General features: G+C 34.0%; 1 protein-coding gene across 4 annotated transcripts in view; it reads left to right on the top strand.

The window, feature by feature from the left end:
- Window positions 1-21,059, top strand: part of NOL4 (nucleolar protein 4) — a 255,115-nt gene that overhangs the window by 128,704 nt on the left and 105,352 nt on the right. For all 4 annotated transcript variants that reach the window (XM_004683823.2, XM_004683822.2, XM_012725972.1 and 1 more), the window contains exon 6: window positions 13,124-13,407. In XM_004683823.2, the coding sequence (XP_004683880.1) occupies window positions 13,124-13,407 (284 nt within the window). The remainder of the gene's footprint in view (window positions 1-13,123; window positions 13,408-21,059) is intronic.

The raw sequence follows: 21,059 nt of genomic DNA, 5'->3' as shown, positions 1-21,059 counted from the left end.
AATATGATTAGGATTTCAACTCCAGAGGGAAAAACAATAAAGAAAGCTCAGTGAAAATGTATTGGCTACCAAATGATGAGTTGACTGTATAAAGAAAAAAGTCACAAAACATTAACTGTAACATCAGAAATGCTAGAAAATAGTAGTCTTTGGGCCTAAATTGTTTTGGTTGAAATACCGCTAGCAAATAAAACTCTTACCATATCATCATCAGAATAACCTAATATAAGGCACAGTTTACAATGGTATTAAACAATTTTAAAGCCAAATAAGAGGATAGAAAAGCAAAACAGGAATTAATAACAGAGGATACAGGACTCCAGGAAGAGTGGAAAAGAAGGTGAGTTTTCATTGACACTATGAGCCAAAGAGCCTAAGCTAACAGGTGGGAATCAGATTTATAGAAAATAGTTCTTGGCAGGAATTAGACCTGAAAAAGATGTACCATATGCTTCATCTTCTGAATGAAAATGAAGAGGTCACCCAAATCTGAGAAAGTATGTGCATGGTAAGGGTGTGGGGCAATTTTTTCTACCCATACTTAAAATCTGACAGTATGTCCTATTGTTTGAACCAAGTCAAAAGATAATAGGTAAAATAATCTGGGAATCAGTTTGCAAAGAAGGGAGAAGATAGGAACTGAGTGCAGACCAACCAACTAATGACCAGAGCATAAAATGAATGCATACAGGGGAAGCCTTTTAGAATATTTATGTTAGGATTTACTTGTTCTTCAAGCCCAAGAAGTGTTCTGTGGGTCAAGTGTCTTCCCACTGCAGTCTGTAAGAGATTCATTTTCTTCTATGGTCCTCACTCACCCTTTACAGAAAAGAAATTTGGGGGGTGGTAGGAAGAATTTAGCAAGAACATATGAGGTATGCACTCCAAACTCTAGCCTTTAAATTACTACAAAATGTGGGGATTAAATAGATCCAGTATGACTGCAGGATTTTCCCTTCTATATGTACCCCCAAAACACAATGTCATTCTCACTAACTTGATAATGGCTGAACATATCCAGAAAAAAAAAAAAAAAGGCTTTCATTCCACAATTATAGATAAAAGGTTTAAATTACAAGTGCATAGCTGAAGCTAACATTTTCTTTGGGGAAATTTCAGTCAAAGGAGAATCAATCTGTCAGTCTATACTTCAGTGAAATGATTTTTCAGAGAACCAGTATACACACAAATAACTAGAAGATTTGCCATGAAGATGGGAAAAAGAATATGAAGGACCCAGAGAACAGACTTTGAAGATGTTGGCTATTTTCCCTAAAATGATGCTCTTTATCTACTCTGAACAAAATTGAGTGTCTTTAGCACATGTGAATACCTAGATGGTTCATAGCTCTGCTTTATGGACACAGTATGATTCTTAATTTTGCAAACATATTTGACCTTGGTAGAGACCTTCTTTCCTAGAAATTAATAAAGGTGATCCTTTACCCTGAAATTATACCTGTAGATCTTCAATTGTAATAACATTAATTCTTTGAACAAGATCATATCCTTTCTTGATTCTCTTGAAAGTGGAGCCATCCTGGCAATAAGTGCCCTAATTTATTTATTCTTGTCAATGGAGAGAATATTTGGCTTTTGGCTTGTTTTTCTGAAAATTCCTAGAGATTAATTAAATAGGATTCAGTCTTACTGAACTTGAATTAAAGGCCTGCCAGCCATATTTATTTCTCCTGGAATCAACATCTGTCTCCTATAATAGCTAATTGTAGATAAATTATTAATTTCTCCATATTAGTTCTTTATAGTGATTTCTTACTTATGACCCCAATAATCTTGCAGGAGAAATGCTTCTAAATTCTCTGTCCCTGTTAAACTTTTTCAGTTTTGCTGGGTTAGAAGTTTCTAGTATTCAAGTGGATCTGAATTATTAACAGTTTGCTCAGGCAATTCTGAAGCAATTAAAATTTTACAAGCACCCATACACATTCATTTGATATATACTTGAATAATTGTGAGTGATATCAAATTCATGTTTACTACTGTGTTCACTTTATACTGCTGTTTTAGATGCTTCTCCTCACACAGTATCTAATGCAGCAATGTATACAATCAAGAACATATATAAAGATGTAAAAATGTGCACAATCTTTTTTTTAATCAGACACTAAATATGTGATTGTGAACTCCTGTGATTGCTTAGTTCAACAAATAGTTATTGAATATTTACTATGGGTCAATCAAAAATTGATGAAGGAATAAGAATTGGAACTTGCTTTCTAATTGCTTACATTTTATAAATACATGAATAGAAAACCTAAATTATGAACACCTGAAACATAATGTAATGTCAGTTCAGTAAAAGTGAGATTTAGATATTATTTGATAATTTTATCATAGTGATTTACCTTATGAGGTATAAGGTTTATCTTCTAACTACTGATATTCTGACAATAAAAAACACATAATATATTCAAATATTTGATTAATTAGCTCTCTCCCCATAATCTCTGAAAGTGCTCTCTTTTTATGGTTAGCATCTTCTAGTTCATTGATTATATTTTATTATTTGATTTCAAATCCCTTCAGCAAGTTATATTTTTAAACCATAACTCAGTAACTCAACATAATTATGATTTTTCTCAAAAGCAAAACAAGTTTTACACATTAGTTAAGGTTTATTTTTCAAATCAGAAAATTATCTTAGCTAAATTAGACAATAACAATAGAAAAATTAGGAATCTATTGGTAAGGCAGTGGAGGTTTTCACAAAATTCATAGAGGAATTGGTTGTAAAAACAGAAGGCAGCACCAATTTTAAGAAAATATGGAAATCCAGTAACAGTAATTTTTAGACTTTCTTTCTTAAAGTTAGCATTAAAAGGTATATCTTCACTGATTCCCACTTTTTCTGTCTCACAGCTCCAAACTGACCCTGGTAGCAATGGGTTATAGTGGAGCCCACACATGTACTTTAGGAGGGGTTAGATGGATAAAGTTTCTACCTTGATGGTGTTTAACACACACTATTATTTGGCTTTTATTTTATACCCACACACATATAAACACCTAATGTTGGTATTCAACATACAATTTTCCCACAGATCCAAAAACACTTCCGTTTAACGTTATGTTTTACAATCTACAAACCTCATTTGTAATTAAAAATAATTCATGTCCAGTGATTGTATCCAGAATTGATGCCTCAGTTCTCTGAGGCCACATCACTAAATGATGATTATTGCTCCTTTAGTTCTGAAACACTTGCAGTCACCTAGGACATTTATGTATGATTGCCAAATCCCAAATACAATAACAGAGAGAATACTGAAGAAAAAGAGAAATACAGATTTTATCATTACTTAACAAAAAATGAAGAAATCCCAGTAATATTGAACTCCTAGTTTCTGCATCTAATTCCAAAGTCATTGCCAGTATTTATGACTAACCAGCTCCATTACATACTGCATAATTCATTTCAAATTACTCAGGATATTTGCTAGGTAGTATGCCATGCAATGGAATGAGATCCTTTGTTACTGCTTATAACAAATGTCTTGGCATTATTTTCCCTTTTCCAGAGTACATGTTTTAGGATCTCCTGTGGGCCCATGTCACAGTCCATTGTGTTATTTAGTCCAAAGCCCAACCAACAAATGTCTATTATTTTTAATCTATTCCCTTGGTGACCCAAATGTTGCAAAATGGTCAATTGCCTCATTTCTTATAAGTACACTTCCTATAGGCCAATAGGATCTACCCATGGAGAGAAAAATTGTAAGAAGTCTCACTTCTATCTCTGGAAATTCCTATTTTCCAGGCTGATAGTGTGGCTAACAGGAAGGCATCTACTTGCAGGTAAAATAGTGGATTGGCATCTATAGCACATCCTAAAAGTTAGTCCCAGGCTCCGGCACTATTTCCTAATGATAATAGAGCTGAATTTTTAGTAGTTCATTTCATTTTATAAGGTTCATACTTTATCAGTGATGGAATATATAATAAGAACATTGACTCCAAGAGAAACAGATTAATGACTTCATTGTTTTTTATATTGATCTCTTGATTAAAATTAATGTTAGGTGGGAAAAAAGGGTAGTGTAAAAAATATTCTGAATTTAATATATACTAATATGAGCAAGGAATACAGACCCAAATTAAGGGAAAAAAAGTGTACAATCTACTAAGGAGAAATAACTACCTCTTCTAATTAAAGGTATCTAGCACAATTGGTTTGTCATAAGCATGTTGGCAAGTATCTATACATTTTGTGCTTTGTCAATATCCTAATGTTGGCTACTTGTTGGCAAACAGAGTATACTCACATCAACATGTGAATGAAAGCCCCTTTCTAACCAGGGGCTTTGCCTGCCAATCTATTTATGATCCCATTGAGTGAATCTGGGTTTGTGGACAAGTACGATGCTTGATACCAATCCAAAAAGTCACACTGCATACTTGATTTTTAAAGTCACTGTTATTATGTTTTTTTTTTTTTAGGGATATTAAATATCTGTGAATATTTTAAAATCCCTCTAACAGGACATTTTATCAATATACTGCTTCCTCTAACTTCTCAAGTTTTTCCAAGTTTCTATCATATTTGTGGTCTACAAAGAAATTGTGTATATAGTATCCTCAGACTGTCTTTGTTTTAAGGAAAGTATATAACTAGACTTACTGCTTAAAGTCATGTGCATTTAGTGGATTTCATTTGGGCCTGTCCATGAAAGCAATCATACAATTGTGGAGTTTTTCAGAATCATAGATACATGTCTGATAATTTCTGTTTTCCATTTTTCATTAACATAAACTAAACAAACATTATGTTACTATAAGTGCAGATGAACTTTCAATGTCAACATGATTATAAGACAGCAACCTGACCAATTAATGACATTTATAGCTAAAGACAACTGCATTTGATGTCCAGGCATGAATGATATCAAGTAACATGATTTTAGGAAACTTAGTAAAAATTTTAGTTTTTTTATTTCTTTTAATATGATAGTAGACCGATTAAAGAAGAAACTATTAAATTGCAGGTTTTGAACAACCTGTTTATTTACCATTGGGACCTGACCAAAATCATTCCTATTATTACACTTCCACTCAGTGAAGGAGGGCTTAACATGCCTACATGTAGCATTTAGTGGACTTGATGAACTCTATTCATGGAAGTGCCTTCTTAGAGGTAAACATCTCAAGTTTTAAAAACTACCTTTATATTGAAATGGGTATATCAATACTCCAGAACACTGGATTATCTCTCATTGAGGATGTTAACTTCTATCCCTTGTCATCATATCTTAGCAAGGCACAGTTCTGCTATTTTTGTTCTCCTGAACTTTTAGTATGTTTTCATCATTAGTGGAATTATGGTGATGTCTGAGAGGTTTGACAGTAAAATTTCCTGTATACTAAATTTGATACAGAAAAGGAGAACTAATGGGGCCCTGGGTCATGACAGAATGAAAGGAGATTGTTGTTGTCTGGTTGGACAGAACTCAGAAAACTACATCAGGCAGAACAATGGCTGATTTGGTCAATTAAATGAAGGAATTAGGATCCCAAAAAGCAAGGTCACTAGTAGCTTATCATTGTGAAACAAAAACAAGGGAGTTCTCTGAGGTGGACCAAACAGTATTTGCTGCAAGGATAAATTTGAAGATAGTGGAGGTACATGCAGCTTGTTAACATTTGTATGCTTTTAACTTCCCAGGATAAAGATTCCTGATTTATTATTGGCTAGGTTAAAAAACAAACAAACAAAAAACAAAGCAACCTCTTAAGTTGTTATTTGATTAATTGACAACTTATGGAAAAGTCCTTTTGGATCACATTAATTTTAGCATTAATTAAAATATTTCTTTTCAGAATGACTTAGCCTAAACCTGTGATTTTTTTTATTGAACTGAGTTATTAGTTTAAGATAATTCGTGATAAATTCCTGAGCCATTTATTCTACAAATTGTCAAGTCATTTTCTGTTAGACTTCATGATATCACTATAATATGACATGATTTCTTGTTTCCATTGATTATTTAATGTGTTTATGGAACATTTCTCTCCTTTGGTTAGCTGTCAACTATCTTTGAAAATACCAAACTACTGTATAATGATTATTTTAGATTTATTTTAAATTTAATATGATATTATATCATATATGCTGCTTGCTACATGGATCATGACATCAAAAAATAGACAATATTGTTTTAGCTTTAACTTGTAGCAGTAAATATGAGTAAATTACAATACATGAATACCTTGATGACTGTACCAGTTTATTGTTTATAATGCTGTTTGCCTAATTAGTAATTTGTGTGTGTGTATGTATACATACATATATATGAGGGTCTATAGAGGAGCACACAAAAAACATAAGATGTAAAATATAAACCTTACGAATACTACAATGTAATTGATAAGCATAATATAGATTTTAATATCAAATTTAGAGTAAGGATTTGAAAAAACCTATGGTGATTATGATGATTCTGGTACCATTTAAGATAAGTGAAAATATTAATATGGCATCCAGTTCAGGATCACTTATCTAAGAAACCCATGGGCCAACTGCATGTGTATATAACCACATGCAGTTATATACATACATACACATATATACATGTACATACACATACACACATAATTTTCACTTACCTGTAACTGAAATATAATATCACATTATATTCTGAATGCAAGGTAAAACACAGCTATCTTCACAGTAACTGTGATTTTGTCTACAATATCAAAAACATTCAGTCTATAATTTTCTGTAAAATATATATATATACATATATATATATTTGAAATCTAAACAAGCTAATGTGTAACATGAATGTAATAATTTGTCATTTATTTGAACAATTAAGTAATTGATGCTGTCACATTAACAACTATTTTTTAAAAAATGACTTAGAATTCGCCTTCTCTAGTAGCGCAGCAGGTTAAAACACAGCACTAAGAAGCTAAAGCCACTTCAGCATGAGTTTGATCCCTGCCCCAGAGGTGACCACATGGCGCGGCAGACCTCTCCTGACCTGCCCACTGCTCCCCTCAGCAGTGTACTACGTTGATCTGCCTTTTCTGCTCTCGACTCTGTCTCTGGTGAAGCCTCTCACTGCCCCTTAGCCTCTGGCTTGTACCCCCGTTCTGTATGAATAAATAAAGCTTAAAAAAAAAAAAGACTTAGAAGAAGAAAGACTTGAATGAAATTTTTGTGGTCAGTCAGCTGACAATGTTTCCAAGGTAGAAGAGATAGGTGTTTCTCAGACTGGACTCACATAGTCAGTGGACTTCTGCAAATACCTGTCCTAGGAGAACAGTTAATGATTGCACCTGAACCAGAAAAGGACATATACAGTAAAATATGTCTCTATGACATACATTTCCTGCTGCCAACATAGAATGTACTCTATTTCTGTTCTCTTCAGTTCTTTCACTGATTCTTTTTTGTATACACTCTGCTGAATTGAAATCACCCCCATCATCACCATTACCCACTACTACATATACCTCACCTTCTTCAAATTATACTGCTAATATAAGGTTCTCTCTGATACTGTCCTCAAGCCCTGTGATGGGTAGATGGCATTTCTTTCTCTGTAGAACATTGTTTATTCATTTTAGCTTATGTAAATCTTATATGGGATAGATAGTATGTTCTACCTTGTTATAGTAGATAACAAATTCCATATGGAGACTCTTTAGACTCACAGTACCAAGGTGAATGTCTAGCACACAATAGGTATTTTGTTAATATTTTTAAAGAAAATAATATATTTTTACCTTGCCATTGATAGCTGGCAATTAGTTTTAATTGATTTTTGTTAGTCTTAATTAATAAAATTACTGAGTTAACCTAGACTTCAGTATGGGTTTTATCATTTTTAAATAAATATGCTTTATATTTTCATAGTAATTATATATACTTATTTACACATATATGTATTTATAATCAGTAAACATCTAATTAGGGTGAGTGTTTTAATTTCAAAGTGTAACATCATTCTTTTTTTTTTGTAACATCATTCTTTTAAATGTGTTTAAGATAGTATTATCAAGTAGTATATTATCAGGTTAAATATTACAAATACAAATAAGACTTAAATATTGCATCTTTGATGATCCTTGCAAAAGTTTTCTTCTGTTGTGCAGGACCTTAGTACTCAGTAATTTAAATTTTTGCATATATGAACACAAAGGTAAAATACAGAACAAGAATTTATTCTGTTGAATTAAATATAAAAAACAGCATTACAGAAAATGAGCAAAATAGAAACTTGAAAGTGGAAAGGTCATCATAAGGATTTGACAAAGGTTAATGAGTAAAATGAGGAAAGGACATTGTTGTGGCTAATATAGATGAGCAGAAGAGCTAAAAACAAGAATAAGTCAGGGGCCAGGGCAGCTTAGTGCTTCACAGCATAAGTTCAGACTTGATTGCACTTTGTGTCTTAAAGCAGAGGGAGTCATAATGTAAGAAATAAGGTAAAGCCTAGAATGGGAGCTTACATTTACTTATAGGAGCTGCTAGATTTTGGAGAAGAAAAAGCAGACATCAGGAGTGATCAGGGAGAATTACACCTAACCTAAAATCTGTTTTGCAAATAGATTTTAAAGGATTTTCTAATTATTGGGGGGGGGCTATTAAGATACTAATCTTTTCAAGCAATGTTATTTATTTACATACAATTTTGGGGTTTAAAAGTTAGTCTTATGACAAAATATAAAAGGAATTTTTCTAAGAAGACTAGAGGTAGACGACTGAAAAGTTTTTGGGAAAAATGGTGAAAAAATTTTTGGACTAGACCAGCATCTAACCTGGATTTTTAAGACTAAATTTCCCAGTAGTAGTCTTAAAATTAAGATTGTGTGTGTGTGTGTGCATGTGTGTATTCTTATTCATTTTGCTTAAGGCACTTAACTGAAAATATGTAATGAAGAGCTACTGAAAATAACTGATAAGAAAGTAGGTCAGGTACTCTGGGAGATTTCATATGTGTATATTTCTGGGACATATGTGTGTGTGTATGCACTTAAGAACACATATACATATACATAGATGGCCTCTATCATGTTATAGTAAAAAAGAGCTGTTTAGTAAAAAAGAGCTAAGGGTTAAATATGATACTAATGAAACTACTTCATAAAAATGCTGATGGGTACCTTATAAATTATTTAAAGAGCATTTTCAGAATTTGTACTAATTGGTGGAAGGTCTGAGAAATAGGGGCTGAGAAAGAAGAAAATGAATCATCAATCCTTATAGGAAGTGTTGCTCTACTAATAGACAAGAGCCACAATGACCTAACGTGGGCAAACCTCTCTGTTAGTCTAAAGCTGTCCCATCAAAACTAACAACAGAACAAATGTAGCCAAACATCTAACTGCCCTCCTGATGTCATTAGATTCCAAACAACCTACTGTCATATTCCACATTCTCCCCTGTTGCTAGGTACCCTGGGCAATGCTGATATCCAAAACTCAGTTGCTGTTTTTCCTTGGGACGCAAATACAGTCTTTCATTCCAGTGCTGTGGTACCCAGGTTGATCTTGAAAGAAGCACCATCTCCTGGGTCTGTGGGCTGAAGGTTAAACCTACAGACCTAAATACTACTCCTCCTGTGTAGCAGAAGGCAGCAGTCCACACATCAGCTACTTCTCAGGATGGAGAAAACTAGATTGGGTAAGGAGGCAGGTTTCCCTTTAAAGTGATAAGCTAATGTGAATTAGTTACAATAAACATCATCAAAGAATAGACAGTATTGCTTGGCTTTATTGTAGCAGTTATTAGCTTAATAAATGTCTGAGGTGTCTGAGACTGTGGTATTAAATTCCAAAAATATATCTTCAAAAAAGGAGAATATGGCCCTCCCTGGTGGTGCAATGGGTTAAAGCACAGCACTATGAAGCTATCAGCAACTACTGCAGCACTAGTATGATCCCCAGTCTTGGACGTGACCCACATGGTGTGGCAGACCTCTCCTGACCTGCTAGCTATGCCCCTCAGCAGTGTTATTTCAATAGATCTGCCTGTTCTGATCCCCATCTGTCTCCAATGAATTCTCTCACTCCCCACATATCTGGCCTGTACCCCAGTTCTTGCACGCATAAATAAATAAATCTGATTTTTTTAAAAGAGAATAAAAATTATTAATGTGACTATATGAAACAATAATGAAAAATTTATCCTCAGTTTAATATCTCTTCACCACTTTACATTGAATTTTTCCAATACATACATCAAAAATGTCTTAATTTTGATTTACAAAACAGTGGCAAGTGACATTATTGGTTCTTTTACCGTTAAATTATGAAAATTTGAATTTATATTTGATACAAATAAGTAAATCATTTACTGTTTTTCATAAAATACCCTGATTTACTCAGAAATGAAAACTGTAAGCTATTGAGTCTTGTTACCTTGGTAACATCTGGAGTGAGCTGTTCTATCTAAAAATATTTTCTCCTTTATTGTTTATATTTTGTACCCAAATTATAAATACATGATCTTTATTAAAGACCTCTGATAGCTGATGTCTCTCTTACCTGAAAAATGAGTAAATTGCACTATTTACTAAATATGTATGATGATTGAAGTTTAAAGAAATGGATATAACGTTTAATTTTCAACTATAATAAAGGATATTTTTTTATAATGTGGGTTGGGTTTTAAAATATATCTTTAGAGTTATTCATTTCTTTTACATATTGATAAAAATTATTCCCATGAAATGTTTAACATTTTTTAAAGGATTACATTACACAAAAGTTAAATCATATTTTCTTCATGAATTAAATAATTGCCCTTGAGTACACCCATTATGCTGTTCCCTGGAATTTCTTAGAAGTAACATAAATGACTTTTCACACTTTTTTAACATACAGACTTGACTTAACATAAAATAAAATGCAAAAATTCCAAATTGTTTATATACATTATTTCCCTAATTCTGTGTTTCAAATATTTTAGCTATCTCATAGTGAAAAAATATAGTCTTACTTCTCAAACTAACAGCTATATAAAGTGCGCTGTTAATTCTTTGTGGCCAGTTTCCTAATTATGTGTTACCCATACATGAAGCCTTGTTTAAATGGTTAGAATAAAAAGAGTAATTTAACTGTAGAGTCTTACTATTTGAATACATTTAAACTTTTTAGCAAAGTATTTTTGAAAATTGTTTAAAATAATATTTTATGAAAATTTGCCTTTATTTTTAGGTCTTCCTCCTCAACCCAGATATGTTCTATTATCAATCTTAAGTGTTCTTATGATCTTTCTAATCATTCTTTCCTTTACTGTACTGCTGATGCTTCCAACACACTGACTTAGATGACTTCTAGGTCTCTTAACTGGTCTCCTCAACTTCCATTTTGTAACCTGCATACCAGTTTCCTCATGAGAATAAGGGTGTTCTCTTTAAAATACATTTTTTTTTTCAGGCTCTCCCTGGTGGCGCAACAGGTTAAAGCGTTGCATTATAATGCTCTCTGAAGCTACTGCAGCACGAGTTGATCCCTGTCCAGGCAGCTGACCCACATGGCACAGTAGACCTCTCCTGACCTGCCCACTGCTATCCTGAGCCGTGTACTTAGTCAATCTGCCTGTTCTGCTCTCCTCTCTGTCTCTGGTGAATCCTGTCACCCACCACACCTCTGGCCTGTCCCCTAGTTCTATATGCATAAATAAATAAATCTTTAAAAAAGTTAATTTTTAAAAAAATATATTTTTCCCCCATAACAATTTCAATTCAAAATGATTTGCAATCAAGGTGAAGTCCAGGCTTTTTGATACACAAAATGGTCCCCAATGCATGTCTCCCTTTTCAGGCTTCTCTTTTTTTCACTTATTTTGTATTCAGCACTTGAATCTTACCTCTGGTGTGCTTTGAACATCCTATTCTCTGTAAGCTCTGGGTGGGAAAACTCTTCCAGCTCACCTGGTTAAGCTTTAATCATCTTTAGGGGTTCTGCTCATCTGCCACCTTCTTGAAGAAACCTTTTGCAATATCTTTATCCCTTGCTTTGAATCACACCCTTCTTTGCTCTTTATTTTAATTGCATGCTCATTTTTTTTTTTTTTGGTCTCTTTTAATTATCTATGAACTCATTGAAGGCAGTGTCTTTGTAAGTAAAAGATTTAACATCCTTTTGGCCCAGACTAGAAGTCAATAAAATCCTAGTTGAATAAATGAATGAACAGGTGAGTGGTACTACACCTTCAGAGACATTAAACATGCCGTTTTACTCTACAAACAATCCTTTCCAATTCTCATTAACCAAGCAAAAACTACAAATACCTCATATTATTTTACTCTTACTCATCTTACATGGATTCTTCCAAAACCCTTAATTAAATAATTTAATATATTTATCATTACTGCCTTTTAAAATTAACATCAAATTCTTATCATATACATAAGGGTAAATTAAGAGGAACTGAATTTCGTTTTATGTAAACATATGTTTTTTATTCTCAGGACAATGTCATTATTATCCTTATTTTTTAAGTGACATTTTTTTTTTTAAGATTTATTTATTTATTCGTACAGAACTGGGGTACGGGCCAGAGATGCGGAGGGTGAAAGGATTCACCAGAGACAGAGCGGGGAGCAGAACAGGCAGATCTACGAAGTACACTGCTGAGGGGAGCAGCGGGCGGGTCAGGAGAGGTCTGCCACGCCATGTGGATCACCTCCGGAGCAAGCGGGGATCAAACTCATGCGGAAGTGGCTTTTGCTTCTTAGTGCGTGCTTTAACCCGCTGCGCCACCAGGGAGGGCCCTAGATGATATTTTTTGGAGAACTTTCTTGGTATTGTCACTGATGAAATGAAAGTTACCTGCAAAATAATTCATGGTTGTCATACTATCTTTGCTGATATTTACATTTCTTTGAGATTTTATTGAATATTTAGCTGTTTAGTTTTTCTTATTATTTTACTTCATTTTTTCTTATGCCTAAAGATGCCTGCCTAGGAGGTTAAAAATACCAATGGTTGCTACACATATTTATTGTTAAGGATAAATGCCACATTGCCTGTAAAATAGTTACCACATTGCCAAGCACACGATAGGCACTCAATAAATGATAGTTGAAGTTAAAAACAGAATAATAGCCTATTAATTAAAATCAAAATATATTTTATTTCCTTCCAACAGATGATTCCGCTGCAGAGAGCTTTAATGGCAATGAGACTCTGGGGCACAGTTCAATTGCTTCAGGGGGAACACACAGCAGGGAGATGTGCGACTCCAATGGTGATGGCAAAACTGGGCTGGAGCAGGACGAACAGCCACTGAACCTGAGTGACAGTCCCCTCTCAGCACAGCTGACTTCAGAATACAGAATAGATGAGCACAGCAGTGATGGGAAAAACAAATACAAGAATCTTCTAATTTCTGACCTCAAGATGGAACGAGAGGCTCGAGAAAATGGAAGCAAGGTAAGGTCACATCATAATTTTCAGATAATTTTTAAGTTGGTCATGAAGGTCACCAAGAACTATTTATACCAGAGCTGAAGATTAATGTCACCAAAATGTGTTAAACAAATCCCATTAGTACATTACCAAGAAACTCATAACCATGGATATCTGTGTCCTTACAATATTATAGAACACATTTTAGAAGTAACCTTGAGCAAAATGTAAAGCTTTTGGTGTATTTTATATAGAAAATCTCTTGATTTAATGTTTCTTGTTTATGTACTCTTCTTATTGATCTATGTCTGGGAGTTTGTTGATCCCCGGGTGTTTGTTTATATTTAGTTCTCAGAACACAATTTTATACCACAAAGAGACCTCTATTTAGTTTCACCGACTTTGGTATATAGCAATAAACTTACAATTAAATTCTTGAGTTTGCTTTAGAGACCTGGGGGCTTCATCTGTTATTTATTCTAGGAACATAGGAGAACTGTTTTATTATTCTGAATATAAGTATGGATTCAATAACTACTTTGAAAAGTAATTTATCATAAAATGCATCATACAAAAGACAAATATGTTTAGGACATAACTAAATTTCTAGATTGTTTTTATTAGAATGCATTCTAACCCTCCCTATTTCCAATTGATTTCTTAAAAATTAAGGTTAGTATTTACTAGCTTGAAGCAATACATGCTGATGATTTTTCTCTATAGTTTTTAGGGTTTGTTGTTGAACACATGAAGAATTTCATGGAATATACATTTGACTTTCTCCCCCTGCTTTCTAATTTAGACATGTAGAAATGGGTTTTTTTTTCTTTATCCTAAAAGCAAAATGTCTTATTCTAGATTAATTTCTGAATTGTTAAGACACTTAGTTTCCTAAAATGACTCCACTTAAGTCCTCTCACTTGCCTAGGGGTGTGTTGTTTATCCTCTTTTAAGCAATTCACTAGACATTATCAGATACTTAAGTACTTTTGCCTGAGGGAGGCTGCTACAACTTTGGCTATCTTAAATGTACAAATAGCCTCTGTAGCCAAATCACACAAACACAAATGATTTTATATTCACTAACATGATTTCAATCACTTTTACATTTTACAGAACAATATAACTTTTAGATTTCCTAGTCCCTCATATAACTTCCTGTAGAAAACTTAATCACAAAATATCCCTTTTGTATGTTGTGTATCTGATGATATATATTTTTTTAATTATCCAATGGTATGTTTTTCTCTTCTTTGACTTGCTCAATATTACCAGTGGAACTATGCTTATTAAAACACATTCTTGCATGCAATAAATCAAATGAAGTTACTTTTCTACCTCTATTAAAAGAGATTTATCAAAAGCATAGAATGTAGGCTACATGTGAAGAGTAAAATCAGAAATGCCCCAAAGGGGGAAGGAGAGACCCTTGAGGAATGGAATATTTAATGGGATAGGAAAAGAAGAAATATTGCTCCAGCCCACTGAGGAGCAGCCAGAAAGGGAGGAGAAAAAAACAGAAGCTGAAAAAAGTGCACCTTTCAGGAGCTAGTGATAGGACACCTCTATTGGACAATGCTGAGAAACCAAATAATGTAAAGATAGCCAGAGTCCAAAGGGACTTTTTATTCATTCCTTTAAAAAGAAAATGTTAAATATCTCTCGCCTCACAACAATAGAATCGATGACAGAGACAATTCAAAGAGCAGTCTATATTCAGAAAGTTGATAGGTAGCTTTGCTGAAGACTATATACATAAAAAAAGTTTCTCATGAAAATATAAGCAAGTATCCATCCTGTTTTAAAACACTGAGAATTTAGAATAAGAAAATATATCTATTGAAGTAATAAGAGGGCTTTATAGAGAAAGTAAGCCTTAAATTTTAAAGGAAAACTAAGATTGCCATTTTTTTTTTCCAGAAAATGTCTTCTGTTAGACACTGAAGGGTGTGGAATACAGACAAGAAATGTGGTTTCTCTCATAGGATAGTGAACCATTGGCCTTTGGGGAGTTGGATATGCTTTTATAGCATGACTTTGAGGAAGAAGATAAATTATTCGCCACTAATTAATTTATCAAGTATTTAGTGAGGTGCTCCTACATTTAATGCAGTTACAGGAATAAAATATGTAAATAATTAAAGTAAGATTTCTCAAAAGCATCCCACAGTAATTCACTCTCATTGGTTGCAGGAAAACTCATAGTCTAGCAGGAAAGACTGGCAAACTTGTGAGTAAAATCTGATTCCATACATAGCATGAAGGATATGTGGCAGAGTAGGACACCAATAATATGGAATGATTCCTAAGGAGGACTTTATAGAGGAATTGGTGCCAGTGATAATTGAGAAGGACAAGCAAAAGTTACTTATAGATGGGTAGCATTATTTATGTAAAGCATGTTTTAAAATACAGAGCCAAGATAGAGATTTGCAAGGAATTTAGCATGGCTATTGCAGAGAAATATATATGGAGGAATTAGTGCAGTATAAAGAATCTCCATTTTTCTGTAGACCATTTTAAACATTGTGATTAAGTTGAAATTTTGGAAAAGTAACATTCTGGCAATATTTTGGTGAATAGGGTAGAGACAGGACAAAAAGAAAGAAATAGGGTAGACAGGACAAAAAGAAGAAAACTGGTCATACAGCTATTGTAACAATCTAGGAAGAAAGTAATGCAGAGATGTAGTAAACAACAACAATGACAAAATAAAAACATGTTACTTGTGTTTGTATTTGCAAGATCATAATATTATACAGCCTATTTGGTTGTCTATTGCCAAACCCCTAGATTATCTTTCACATAAATTAGAATATGAACAATCTCTCTACTTCTATATATTCTATTTGGATGTAAATTCTGAGTACAAGAAGGATGTTTCCTTTATTGTATCATATCTAGTTTAGTATCTAATATATAGTACTTTCTTCAAATTTTTTTAAGAAATAGTTTTTTAAGATTTATTTATTGATGCACACAGAACTGGGGTACAGGCCAGAGATGCAGGGGTGGTAAGAGGACTCACCAAAAACAGAGAGAGGAGCAGAACAGGAAGATTGACAAAGTACACTACTGAGGGGAGCTGCAGGAGACACAGGAGAGGTCTGCCATGCTATTTGGGTCAGCTCCCTGGCAGGGGATTGAACTTGTGCTGAAGCTGCTGCAGCTAGCTGAGAAATGCTGCCTGAAGAAATAGTTTTATTGAATATGGGAAATGAAGCAGAGAAGAAAATGCTAGAATGACTCCAGCGTCTTGCTTGGTTGCCTTAGTGGATGGTAATTACATTTATCAAGATTCAAAATGAGAAACACTTGAAGTAGGTTTTGACTGTGAAGTTTGTGGTGCCTATGAATTATCATCAGATATGTTTACTAGGCACTGAGTGCATACGAGCCAGCTCAGAAGAATCAGCCAGCTTAGAGAGACTGACATTTGAAAGGTTTTAGAGCAGAAGTGCTGCTTGAAGCAGTTGTTTGATAAGATCATCTCAGAAGAGCATAGATTGGATAAAAGGGAAGAGTTGATACATATCATGTTTTAATATGTCAGCCCATCAGATAAAGTGTCATTAAAAAACTCAAAGAGAAAATGAAGACAGACAGAGGAGATGCTTTAGAAACCAAAATATAAGGGATTTCAAAATTTAAATAAGTGGTTAAATGGAACTACTTGCAGACAGTGCTATTTTAAGGGAATGTCTAGTAACATTGGCTTTCAGAAGTAATTTGGCATGTTAACTTAGGGCTGGAAAATCAGACTCTAGAATAAGTGTTATAGGACTCTTTGTATATTAAAGCAAAAGGGAGACTAAAAGGACACAAGTCAGGTATAGAGATATAAGTATTAAGAGCAGAAGCAAAAGCAGAATACTAGAAATAAATAAGGTATATATCGCTGATTCTTTTTTCTTTTTGGAATTCTCTTTTTCTTTTAGTATTTGTGACCATTGCATTTTACTTCATATGGTAAAATATTCTGAACCAGTCTCCCAAAAGAATAATGTTGTTAGTAGTAAATGTGATGGGACAGTAATTATTATTTGAGGATTAATATGCCACTTTCGTTACTGTATGTTTGGTTTTAGCTTAGTGCCTATACCCTTCAATCTCCATATTATTTAAAAATATATTTTATCCAATGTGACCCATGTGACATTTGTTCATTTATCTTTCCTTTAACCTTTTTTAAAACAAAATGGCTATTAGCATTTAAAATTTAAGTTTGAAAAATATTTACTACAGTTACCATTAATAATTATGCAATTTTGTTTGGATAGGATGACTATAGCAGTACATTTTTCAAAATATTTCCTTGAAATATTTAGGTGTAATGATACTACTGCCTTTTAAAATCTAGGAGCAATGTATGAGCTTTTCCAACAATTTTATCTTGATTTTGTTATGTAAATGTTTTTTTAATATCTAATTCATTATTGTTTAGTTGGATGATTTTTAGCGTCTGATTTCTTGGTGAAATATAAACATTTTGGCCTAGACGTTATGTATGGTAGGAAAAGAATATATTTTTAACAAAATGCCTAATATGTGCTAGGCAGTATATTGAATCCTAGAAGAACAAAGTGAGGAAAAAATGTTCTCTGTCATTAGAGGCTAACATTTTGGCCAACAAAAGACACACTTGAGGCCTTTCCTGGTGGTGCAGCGAGTTAAAGCACAGCACTGAGAAGCTAAAGCCACTTCCTCATGAGTTTGATTCCTGCCTGCCCCGGAGGTGACCACATGGCGCAGCAGACCTCTCCTGACCCGCCCGCCTCTCCCCTCAGCAGTGTACTTCGTCGATCTGCCTGTTCTGCTCCCCACTCTGTCTCTGGTGAAGCCTCTCGCCGCCCCTGAGCCTCTGGCCTGTTCCCCAGTTCTGTATGAACAAGTAAATAAATCTTAAAAAAAAATAAGACACACTTGAGTAAATAAGTATATCATTGTATGTAAATTAATTAGTGTGTAGGACTGCCTTTCCAGGCTGCTAACCTTGGAAATGATTAGGCAGGAGAGAGCTAAGCAAAGAGGAACGGGGAAATTTTAAAATTGAGATATAATTAACATGTAACATTCTTTTGGCTTCAGGGGCACAATACAATTCACTATTTGCATACAGTACAAAATGATCACCTCAGTGTCTAGTGCACTATGGTGACTACAGTTAACAATACTGTGTGGAGTACTGAAAAGTATCTTAGAGTAAATCTTAAAAGTCATCACATGGAGCAAGGAATTCTTAATCAAGTATTAATATATTTAATGTAAGCATTAAAGTAGAGCCTCCACATGTTGAAGATATAAGTAGTGGGGAGGAAAAAAAAAGTCTGAAGAAATAGTTCAGAGGGTCAGACTACTATTAATATCCTTTAAAAGTTCTAAATTCACTGTAGTGAGAGGAATCATTTTAGCATATAGGAGAGGAAAACCGCACAGCTAGATTATGTTAGGGGAAGGTCATTTTGGAATCTTTGAACTCTAAGATGGGCTTAAGTATCATTAAATGGGCACAGACCAACCATAAAGAGAGGGTGAGTTCTGTCCTTACAAGGTGCCACTAGATATGGAACATAGAGTGTAGATCTAAGAAATATTTAGAATGTCAAAAGGGCAGAATTGGAATTTGATTAAATAAATGATGGACAGTGTGAAGTAAACGAAGCTACAGGATATAGGGTATATCTGTCAGTTGTGATAATTGGGGTGCCAGGTCAAGTCAAATAATGAATAATACTTCATATTGCTTTCCTATTCATAGCTCATCCTAACTCCACGTGGGAAAGAGAATGAGTATAATTACCAATCTCATTTAAACATGAGAACATAAAAGCTAGTGGATGTTGAGCTATTTAACTGATATTACTTATGTAGTTAATTGAGAGAGTATAGTGTTCAAACCAGGTCTATTGACTGTCTATTCCCATGTGTTTTTCATGACACCCACACAAATTGATACTATATGAGACTAGTCATTTCATTTTTTTTTAAGATTTATTTATTTTTGCATGCAGAACTGGGGCACAGGCCAGGCCAGAGGTGCAGGAGGTGGTGAGAGGATTCATCAGAATCAGAGTGGGAAGCAGAACAGGCCAACTGATGAAGTACACTACTGAGGGGAGCAGCAGGCGGGTCAGGAGAGGTTTGCTTCTCCATGTGGATCACCTCCAGGGCAGGCGGGTATCGAACTCATGCTGAAATGGCTTTAGTTTCTTAGTGCTGTGCTTTAACCCACTGCACCACCAGAGAGGGCTGAGACTAGTCATTTCTAAGGACCGTATGGTGACTGGTCAGTGAGCTATGCAGACAGCAGAAATCTAGTAAATTAGTGGAAACTTCCTTGATAAATGCAAATGCTTACAGTGGCATTTCTTATACAGATATATTTTTGATCTTCTATATGAAAAATATTACAAAATGAAAATATGTATCAGATGTTTTTATTGGAAAACAAAGCAAGTTAACAAAATAATTATTGATTGCTTTCCAGCAAAAGTGTAAATAAGTAGGTGATGGAGTTAGAGTGGGTCCCAGGTGGTTGTGCTTAAAAAACATACATTTGTAGAGTGTAAGCCTGTGTACCCAGGACATACATTATGATGTAGATCGACATTATCTCAGTAAATATAAATTTTACAAAAAAGAAAATGCCCCAAGGTAAATTTTATTAACATTTTTACAACTAGTTTTGGCTCACATTAAAGTATTAATCAGTGTTCATTTCCTTACTATTTCTCAGTGGTTAATTTTGCAACCATATTTATACATATAATGCTCTTGTGAATTTTTCCTGAAGCAAAAACATAGTAATATAAAATACATTTCTCTAAGATTTCATAAATAATGCATGCTTGCTGATACAAATTTGGAAGGTATTTAACACTTCTTGAAAGCTTATATTTAATAATACATTTATGTTACTGCTTTTCACTTTATCTATCTTTTAGCAAATTTTGTTGAGCCACCCTGCTGAGCCACATGTTAAGTTGACAACTAGATATACAAGGGTGAAGAAGGCAGATGTGAACCCTGTTTTTCAAGGGTGATTGAATCAGGTTATCTGTTAGAGTAAAGTTGGAAGTGGATTAGGAAGTCACGGTAAAATTGAAGTATAAAAAGAGGCACTGATTTGGATTTTGAAAGTCAGGACCAAGCTGACTGCACTATTAAAGGAAACTGAACAATCAGCAGGAATTGAATGAGAGAAGCTTTGGTATCTATGTTAGAGAATTGCTTGTGTGCAGGGGCAAGACTTGGAGATACAAATGAACATGGCATCTTTGAGGAACTAAAAATAGTTTAGGATGAAAATAGCTTGAGATCAAGGAGACATGCAAAGATGAATTTGCAAATATAAACAGAACCACGTCTCAAAATCCTTGTAAACCATGTTTATGAATTTGGAGATTATCACCAAAAGGACCACTGATCAGGGCAGTAACATGATTAAGAGTTTCATTTTATGCTATATTAAAGTTGAGCCTGACTCTGGACTCACCAAGGAGAGGTCAAAACGATCATTTAAAAATGCCTCAGAGAGAACAACAAAAAACCTCGAATACCCAAAACCCTCATGTCTAAGAAAAATCAAAATGGAGGCATTACAATCCCAAACTTCAAGCTGTACTACAAAGCCATAATAATCAAAACTGCATGGTACTGGAATAAGAATAGACATA

This window comes from Condylura cristata, unplaced genomic scaffold, assembly GCF_000260355.1.
Source record: "Condylura cristata isolate star-nosed mole 26May11 unplaced genomic scaffold, ConCri1.0 scaffold00016, whole genome shotgun sequence".
Lineage (NCBI taxonomy): Eukaryota > Metazoa > Chordata > Mammalia > Eulipotyphla > Talpidae > Condylura > Condylura cristata.
Note: the sequence above shows the minus strand (reverse complement) of the source record. Positions and strands in the feature narration are given on the sequence as shown.